The 10,013-nt window shown below is 30.9% G+C and overlaps 1 protein-coding gene across 2 annotated transcripts; it reads left to right on the top strand.

Moving 5' to 3' along the window:
* The first annotated feature begins 233 nt into the window (after positions 1 to 233).
* On the top strand, positions 234 to 5,341 carry BPA1 (binding partner of acd11 1). Of its 2 annotated transcripts, XM_028270035.2 has the most exons (5): positions 234 to 540; positions 3,031 to 3,134; positions 3,416 to 3,491; positions 4,363 to 4,446; positions 4,516 to 5,341. In XM_028270035.2, the coding sequence occupies exons 1-5, from the start codon at positions 535 to 537 to the stop codon at positions 5,128 to 5,130; spliced, it is 885 nt and encodes a 294-aa protein (XP_028125836.2). In that variant the 5' UTR covers positions 234 to 534; the 3' UTR covers positions 5,131 to 5,341. The 2 variants fall into 2 exon arrangements, with proteins under 2 accessions (XP_028125836.2, XP_082741947.1); XM_082885821.1 differs by lacking the exon at positions 4,363 to 4,446 and having other exon boundaries at positions 238 to 540.
* Positions 5,342 to 10,013: the final 4,672 nt, after the last annotated feature.

Here is a 10,013-nt window from a genome sequence, read left to right as displayed (position 1 = left end):
TTGAAAATATGACCACATGAAAAGAATTTCTCTACTAATAAAACTTAGCAGGCTAATAAAAAAAATTTAAAACTAATTAGAATATTTATTTGTGAGATGAAATAGTAAATATCCCTTAATTTTATATTACATAAAATTTCTAATAAGATAAAATAACTTTTTTAAAATTATACAGAATAATTTATATTTTAAATAAATTAAAAAATATATATATATATATATATTTGTAATTTAGAAAAAAAAAATTTTTTTGAGTGAAAACCACGTACACGTTAGAAGTGTCACATTTCAAAAGCGGACACGACACGACACAACCCTCACCGCCTCACTGATCACGCACCCTGCTTTCCTTCCTCCGTCCCTCGCCAACCTCAAATCTTTGATATTTCTTCCCCAAAACCAAAACCAAATTACTTTTTATATCTCTCGCAATCCTCTCTAACCTTTACCCCTTATTCTCTCTCTCTCTCTCTCTCTCTCTCTCTCTCACATATTCCTGCGCTTTGCCACCGCTTCAATTCCTAATTTGTTTCAATGTCGGTTAGTATTTGAAAATTTTATTTATTTATAGTAACATATATATTGGGTATTCAATTATATGGTGAACGTGATGATATATCTGAGTTTCGTAATTATTCCTACTGTGTGGATCGGGTTGATTCGGCCACTTTCCAGAACAACACCCAGAGAATGGATTGTTGTGTGAAGTGGTGGATGGTTTTTTTTTTTTTTTTTTTTTTATGAATTTTTGGGTGTAATTCATTCATGTTATTGTTCGTCATATATGGTAGGAGTGAGCATGCTTCGGTTTGGTTCGATTTTGAAATTCTATGAAGTTTGAAACACAATCAAACCACCAAAATCTTGGAACCAAATCGAACAAAAGCACGGTATGATTCGGTTTGGAAATATGGCCTTGTTTGGTTTGTGTTTCTTAAAAAATTTTGAGAAAAATTCTCTACAAATAAGTTTTCAAAAGTAATCAAACCAAACAAATTTTACCAAATTTTTTTTCCAAAACTTGTTTGGTTTACAAGTTTTTCAAACAAATCTCTCTCTCATACATATCAAATCAATCACTTTTTTCAAAACTCTCTCTCAAAATAATTTTTCAAAACATCTTTTGAAAAAAAATTAAACCAAACAAATTTTCATACTTTTTATCTCAAAACATGTTTCTCAAATACAAACCAAACAAGTTTTTATAAATATTGTCATAGTAACAAATGTAATAATATATCATCATTTTATAACTAATAATTATTTGAATGATTGTTTAAACCTAGTTTTGTCTTATATTTAAGAGCCCACACACTTGCAAGATAAGAGACCTTATGACTTATATATGGGATAAGAGCATCTCCAACTCTTTTTTTTTTTTTGATCGAATTTGAGTAAAGATTTGGGTTAAAAGCTTAATCAGATAGCAAGCATTCTAACACTAAATTTTCAATTTTCATCAAACAATCGGACGACCGGAAGGATGTCCAAGTGGTCATTCGGCCTAGTGTAATTTTTTTTCAAAATTTTCCCAATCTGGTCGTTCACCAGATTTTCCGGCTGGTCATTCATCCTGCCGTCCACCGATGACCTGCGAGATTTGATGAAAAGTTAAACGCTCCATTAATTTGACGAAAAAAGTAGGATTTCCTTCATTTGATACCAATTTGGTGAAACGTATTGTTTTCATCAAATTTAAATTTGATAAAAGATTTGAGTCTAAATTGGAGATGGTCTAATAATAAGATATTCTGAGTGTCAACAGCAAATAAAAAATATATATATGTATATGTATATATATATATATATATATGTGGGGGTATATATTTAAGTGGTCCAGTTTGGTTCTAAATCGGAACTATGACTATAAACCACAAACCAAACCATGAGGTACGGTTTACTTATTTTAAGAACTGAAACCAAATTATTCATTGAAAAAACCAAACCAAACCAAACCAAACCGAGTAGTTTGAACTGGATCGGACAGGTTTTTGATTTTTTCAATTTTTTCCTCAGCCCTAATTATGTTATATTCTTAAAGAACAATATAAACATATAGTAATTATTGTTTGACTATGGAGACAGTTTAGGTATGTTGAAAAACTCAAGGGCTTGAGATTTCAAGTCGAGTTATTTTTTTTAATAATAGTATCAGTGAAATCTGCGGCATCATCAACCTGTATGGTATGAGAGAGAATGTTGATAAGCATAAAATTTACCGTAGTAGTTCAAGTGTTTGCACTCCCTTGAAAAAAGGTTCGGGTTGAGGCTTTTGTCAAAAGAATGTGATTAGAGAAATACAATTTTGTATTATCACTTACTCACAATGGGAGTGGGACCTACACCATGTGATGATGTGGGCTCCACTCCCATTGTAAGTGAACACTAGAAAATGGTTTGTCCGTGGTAGGACTCTTCTGAAAATTCAAGTTTATTATTTGTTGTTTATATTCCCACACATGAAATGTGGCTTATTTTAAAACTTTCTAAATCCTTATTAATGAAATAATATAAAAATCATCTAAGCCAAACCTTTTATTTATTAAGAGTACGATATTCTTAACCTTGCCATTAAATGTTCTATTTGCAAATTGTTAAATGTTTAATAAACGTCGAGTTGCAACAAGAGTTAATAAAGAATCTGTAGAAGGTTTTCCTCCCTATTTGACTCAAATTGCAAGTGATTGTTTAGTGGGGTCCCTTTCGAACGAGAAGTTCTGTCCTTTATCTAAGTTTTGGTTTCACATGTGTTACTGTTGTTCAGTCATTGAAGGTGAATACAAGCATCAACAAGAATTTGCAGATTATGGTTGACGTAGAATTTTTGAAATGTTCTTACTTATGTGCAAATATCAATGATTTCTGTTAGTTATATTCACCTCACAGATGTGATTTGCTGATGTTTGTATCTGGAAGGTGATGATGTGCTTTGAAACATCAATGGACTATGCAATTACACACGAGCATTCTTGACTTATTTGATTTTTGTTTCTTCTCTCGGGTTTGGGTGGGTTCTTGTTGTCGTTACAGGTAAGAACTGTGAAAGTCAGCAACGTCTCCTTAGGTGCAACTGACCAGGACATAAAGGAATTCTTTTCATTTTCTGGTGAAATTGAATATGTGGAAATGCACAGGTTCGTTGTTGGAGTAATTTTGGCTTTCTGTCTGCATTGTGAACAGTTGTTCTTCCACTTTGTTACTGTGAAATTGTGGGAAAAGAACTGATTATCTGGAGTCATAAGCAATTTTTCTGAGCTTTAGTAGTCATGAAATTCCAATTATTTCTCTCCTCTTGCCTCCCCCCACCCCTGTTTGTTTTTACTTATTCCATTTTCTTGGCTGCCTATTCAAATGATATTAAATTCTATGGATGTCAAGGTTGTCATTCTTTTTTTTCTTTTCTTTTTTTTTGCAGTGAGAATGAGCGGTCTCAGATTGCTTATGTTACCTTTAAGGATCCTCAGGGCGCAGAGACAGCGGTTCTTCTATCGGTTCATACACTTCTCTACGCCTTGAAGTTATTATATTTTTTCATTTTTGAATGTCAGTTGATTTACTACTGTCCTACTCATTAGAGAGCATTCATTGTATTATACTTTATCTATAATAATCAACATGACTAAAGTTCATATAACAGTTATTTCATTTTTTCCCATAGGCTATACTTTTGGTATCCTATCTTCAACTGATAACATTATGTAAAGACTTAAATCATGTTTCTTTACAAGTTTAACTGGTGTGCTCTTTCAAGCACAAGAATTCTTGCTTTTAATTGAAGTCTGTCTTTGAAGAATTAAAATTTGAAATTCATCTCAGAATCTTGTGTGCTTTAATATTAGGGAATACTTTTGGATATCCTTGGAACTTGGGTCTATTGGTTTTACTTTTGCCACTGATGTTCAAGTTAAGAACATGGAACAGATCAGATCCAATTCCAAATCTGAACTAGACTTGTGATGTTCAATTTAAGAACGTGGAACAGATAAGACCCAATACCAAATTAGAATCAGAACTCCCTTGGTTGATGTTGATCAAGTTATCATATTATGTTCCATTCTCACAGGTCGTCTGTGTATCAATGTAGATTTTTTTTGCACCATGCACAGATGCACTATTCTATATATAAAACATTGTTTATCTCATATCACTCAATTGGGGCCCGCACTTTTTGTTCAATGAGTGTTGTATTTAGATTATGTACTTCTAGAAAGAAGACCAATGTTTGCTGGTTGTGCTTTAGTTATTTGTGTTTCAAGCTTTTGTAGTTGCTTTAGATGAAGAATGAGTTGTTTTTGCCCTTTCTGTTCTCTATAAGTTTCAAGTTTCTTTCATGTATGATAAAGTCATTTGGGTGTTCTTCAGGGATCAACAATAGTTGACCAGTCCATTGCCATAGCTCTTGCACCAGATTACAAGTTGCCACCCACTGCTTCAGTAACACCTATTGTATGATCATATCATTTTCTTTAACTTTACCCGCTAAATGGATTCACTTTCTTACATGATTCTGTCCAGTCCACAGAGAACAAAAGTGCCGGTGCTGCCGGGTCTGCTGTCCAAAAGGCAGAGGATGTTGTCAGCAGCATGTTGGCCAAGGGCTTCATATTGGGCAAAGATGCGGTCAACCAAGCCAAGGCTTTTGATAAGAAGCACCAGTTCACTTCCACTGCCACGGCCAAAGTTGCTTCCCTGGACCAGAAGATCGGTCTTAGTGAGAAGATCGGCGTGGGCACCACTATAGTGAACGACAAAGTGAAGGAAATGGATGAGAAGTTCCAAGTTTCTGAAAAGACCAAGTCTGCTTTTGCAGCTGCTGAGCAGAAAGTTAGTACTGCTGGATCTGCGATCATGAAGAACCGCTATATTTTGACGGGGACTTCGTGGGTTACGGGTGCTTTCAATAGGGCTGCAAAGGCCGCAGGAGATGTGGGACAGAAGACTAAGGAAAAAGTGGCGGAGGAAGAACAGGGAAGAAATCCAGCAGAGGAGGGTCATTCTCAGCTTAATAATCCAGCAGAGCAGGGAAGAAATCCAGCAGATGTGGGTCAGAAGACTAAGGAAAAAGTGGCGGAGGAAGAACAGGGAAGAAATCCAGCAGAGGAGGGTCATGCTCAGCTTAATAATTCTTGATCCTTCGATTTGCTAATCGTGTGTGTATATATATATATGCAAGGTAGTTTGAATGGGGTTTTATGCTTTGTTAGAAACCGGTAAATGATGCCTAGGTTGTCATATGTTGTTGGAATGTTTGCATTGATTGAACTTCCTTGTTTGTTTGGATGCCAAATAATATCGATCCTCACTATGTGCTACTTTGCATATTGGGTAGGACTTTTATGAAGTAGCACCGTCACAATTATGGAAATATTTTATGATGTGGTTCAATGATCCAATTGGCTTCTGTAAGAACCATGCTAAGGTCAAGGGCAATGAAGAAGTAGTTATTTGAAGGTTGAAATGGAAGTTAAAAAAGTTTTTTTGGGTTTTGAATTTTTAAAAGAAAATGAAAAAGAAAGACCTTCTTTGAACTTTAAATTTATGGATAAAAAAGAAAAGGAGAAGAGGAGAGAAAAAGGATTGCCTCTTTACTGTTCAAAAGTTCAAAAAAAAATAATAATTGGACAGTGGTCAATGCATGCTTGGTTTTGATTAAAAAAATTGAGGAGCACAAAAATTTTCTTGGGCATTTTGTTTTAATGCGAGAATCCATTTGGGTTGCAGTAGGCCCAAATTATTGTCATGATCGTAATAATCATCATCATATGCTCTGTAATTGGCAGTTGACTGTTAATGTGAACTAGTCCTCTCTCGATTTAGTCGCGGCCGGTACAACTGAACCGGATTACGAAACACCTTTTAATTGTTAACTCACTCCAAAATCAAATTGCTCTCGACCGTTACTGTCCTCTCTCTCTTTCTCTCTCTCTCATATATATTTATACACCATCAGCATAGAGATGTATGTGTACATATATATTCTTAATTAGGTTGTCATTGAATATATTTTGTTTAGTTTGTGAAAAACGGGTTGAACATAGATTGACTGGTATGAGCCCAAACTTATTATTGTGATCCATAAAGTTTGGATCATGGTCATCTTAGTGTATATATTATTTTATATGTAGATATATGATATGGAGGTGTAAGCTTGTTTTAAGTTATTTGGGTTCCTTAATGAGATGACCTAATAATTGTTTTATTTAAGCCTAGTCCCCTCTCCTATCCTTATTAGGGTTTACATATATGTATATATATGTAGATCAAAGGGTTGTCAGCCCCATTGAAAAGACAACATAAAGATTAGGAGAAGGAGGGAAAAAGCTAGTGCTAAGGTTTTTCAATTATGAATGCCATATTCTTTCAAGGAAGGAAAACTCAAGACAATAACGGAATCAAACGGTATGTATCCAAGTTTATATTTTAGTAGTTACCAATATTCATAGTGTTTTGATTTCTAGTATATAGATCCTATAATCGTACATGTGGTATCATAGCAAGTTTATACTAGAATCAAAATCATGGCAGATTATTTCAGTAAAATTATTTAATATAATGATAAGGAATAAATTAACATTTCTTTTACTGAATGATGCTTTTGCATCTCAAAATTGTGCTTTAGTAATTTCAAGTAAACTTTTTCAATGTAATGTATACATACTGTTTGAGTATTAATAGTTTGCTTCCAATTGTGTTTTATAAAATAAAAAAAATAGTAATTTGGATCTAGTAGTTTTATAACAATTGTAAAATATGGATGTGTGTATATTGAATCTATATTGATATATATATATATATATATATATATATATATTTCAAACCTAATCAAATATTTGCAAAACATATGAAACATATTCATTTTTATGACTTTTACATAAACATTAAGATTGTTTAAGAGTTCTATATCATGCATATCACTTTGGTGTAATTTTTGTAAATTCATATGCGAATGAGATATTATTTTGAGTAACTGTTTTGTGGTGATTCGTAATATGATATTATATATGCTTTGATGGGCACTTGGATATGCTGAAAATTTAATAAAAGTCATATGACCTAATTGTTGTGTGTCTCCCACTTTACATGTTAAAATTAATTTGTATAATTTATAAATTATGCGTTTGATTTCTTACCCCCCCCAAAAAAATGTTATTGTTTTTGCTTTATAATTAAATTATAGATTGCATGATGGGTTACAGATTGCATTATTATTATAATAAATAAATAAAGTTTTAAAGGTGGATAAATATTTATTTTTGTAGTCCTAGTTGGAAAATTTTTGAATCAATGTGGGTGATACTGTCGAAGTGGTTAACTTATTGAGATTTAAAGTGATTTACCAATAAGGATTTTGGGAAGCTCTTCTAATATTATATCACTCAATTACCTACCCAAAGGGGGTTAAAGGAGTGTATTAATTTTAGAGGTAGTGTGAGCCGCTAGTAAGGGAAATTTTACTGATGTTGAAAGAATTTATCTACCCAAAGGAGATAATTTCTTGATAAATCATTCTTGCTAGTTGACTTGTTTATAGGTGTTAGAATGTATCTTATATATTTAGCCCAAAGGTATTTATATGATGATACATTCTGAAACATCTAACAAGATTGTTAAAGTTTATTTGCAGCCCATTGTTGTGAGATTCTAATTATTGCCCATGTATAATTAATTAAGATTATATTGAAGTTTAAAGATGTTGATTGTATTCTATATATTCAACCCAAAGGTGTTTATATAGTGATACATCCTGGCACATCTGAGAATATTGCTAAACTTTATTCGCAGCATATTCTTGTGAGATTATACTAATTGCCTATGTATAATTGAAAGTTGGAGTTGTGAAAATGCTTTCTATATATTCAGTTTAAGAGTGATACATTTTAAATATTTGAGAATATTAATTGTGATTATGAGATTATTATTGTCCATATATAATTGATTGATATTATATTGAATTGAAAGCAATAAAGGGAAATATTTTAATAAAAATCAAATTTACTCCATTAAAGTTTTGATTGTGAATCCGTAAATGGATATTGACTTAGTTTTAAATCTAACTAATATAGATGTTGACATACTCGGGATTGCACCTTCTTAACCATTTATATTAACACCTCAATAGATTGTGAAAGATTGAAATTATATTCAATGTTAACTATTTAAGAAAGTAGAGTTTTAGAATATCCACTAGATGATTCTTATAAGAAAATCTAAATTATACTCAACAATATTCTATATAATACCTTCGACTTTTACAAATCGTTATTTTTTTTTCAGTGTTTTATGTTTTCATTTTTAGAATATTCCGCAAATCTCTTTACATATTATTAACTCTAGTAAGAAAAATTCTTTCAAATTTTTGTGAGCTATGACGCCCTTCCCCCCTCTGGGATATCCTTATTTGTTTCATAAACTACTTAAAAGCCCTTGTGTTAATCAAAATTTTATTTTTGATCATGTTATTTAAGTTGTAGTCTAGTACTGATCTTGTTTTAAAAAATGTTATTTTATATATTGTTCGTATAACAACAATTTAATAATGTCAAAACTAAATAAGTATGATTATTTTTTTAATTTTTGTAACCTTGGTAATAAAATAAAATAAAAAATAATAATAATAATTGAAATAGATTTTGTTTTGACTTGGATGTTAATTATCATAAAGTGTGTGGGAGAAATTATTTTATTGATTTCATAAATGAGTATTGATGTTATGCATTTGTCTAATCTCATTTATGTTAAAAAACACACTAATAAAGTTTTTAAAATTATTAATTGAAGATGGATATTATAGTGAACATGATAATTTTGGTTAATGTGCATAACCTCTTATTAATTTTTTGTAAAACTATGGAATCAGTTTAAATATATCATGCTTGTAACTTTGGAAGAAAGTTGAGTACTTGAGCGTCGTAATTGGATTTTAATAAAATGATGATGTGTATGTTAACATGTTTAAATTATATGAGTGTTTTTGTGATAGAATGTTTTTAATTACTATATATACTTGTGTATACTTTACATATAATACTAAGTTAAAAATATTTGAAAAAAAAAAAACACTTTTGAATTGTGAATTAGTAGAAAATTTAGAATAACTCGAGTTTGGGATTGTACATAGGTAAAAAAATTTTATGATATATTTTTGAAATCAAAATGGGACTTATAGCTATTTGTTGATACTTTGTAAGTTGTCAGTGCTTCTATTATCTTGATTCTGACATAAGAATCTTTTAAGCTTTTAAATTGTGAAGTTATTAGATTGGTGAACAGTTTAAATATATAAATCTTACTTTATACTTGTGCCTATTATAATAAATTGGTCTGTTCATTCTCACATAGAGAAAGTGAGAGTGCAAGTAGAATCTAAAATGTCTATTCAGTCTATTGATAAAAGTTGAACATGTATAACACGTGCAACCTTCTAGACATTCTCATACAGTTCAAGATCCTTGTGATCATATTATTTTTCTAAATGAGCAATATCAAGAAATTGAAGAGATGATTGTTGCGTATGATGAAGATATTGACGATTTGTAATATGGTAAATGAATTTATACAAATTATTAATTGGATATGAGATCATATTATACTTTTTAAAAATCTGAAATTTAATGAGTATTTTAAAGATAAATAAATAAATACAAAGCTATTGTAAGATGTTGTGATTTGAAAAGAGTATTGTTCTTACCAATGTCATAAATATAGGTTTATAATGATTATAGTGCTATTGTGACATTTTTATCTATTGTTTTGCCAAAAAAAATAAATTTGATTTGTAAGTTAAACAAATTTATATATGGTTTTAAACGAATTTATGAGCAATGATATTTAAAGGTTCACCAAATATTATTACTTAGCTTTATGAATAATACTGTTAATTTATGCATATATCTCAAGGTCCGTGGGAGCAATTTATTTTTCTTGATCCTTTATACCGATGGAATCTTACTTCTTACTAATAATTTCGAATTAATACTTAATGTGAAGCTATTGTTGTTAACAATTTTTTTTTT

The sequence above is a fragment of the Camellia sinensis genome, chromosome 1 (assembly GCF_055761805.1).
Source record: "Camellia sinensis isolate YWXY chromosome 1, ASM5576180v1, whole genome shotgun sequence".
In the NCBI taxonomy this organism is placed as follows: Eukaryota; Viridiplantae; Streptophyta; class Magnoliopsida; order Ericales; family Theaceae; genus Camellia; species Camellia sinensis.
The sequence above is the reverse complement of the archived record's forward strand: the minus strand, read 5'-3'. Positions and strand labels throughout refer to the sequence as shown.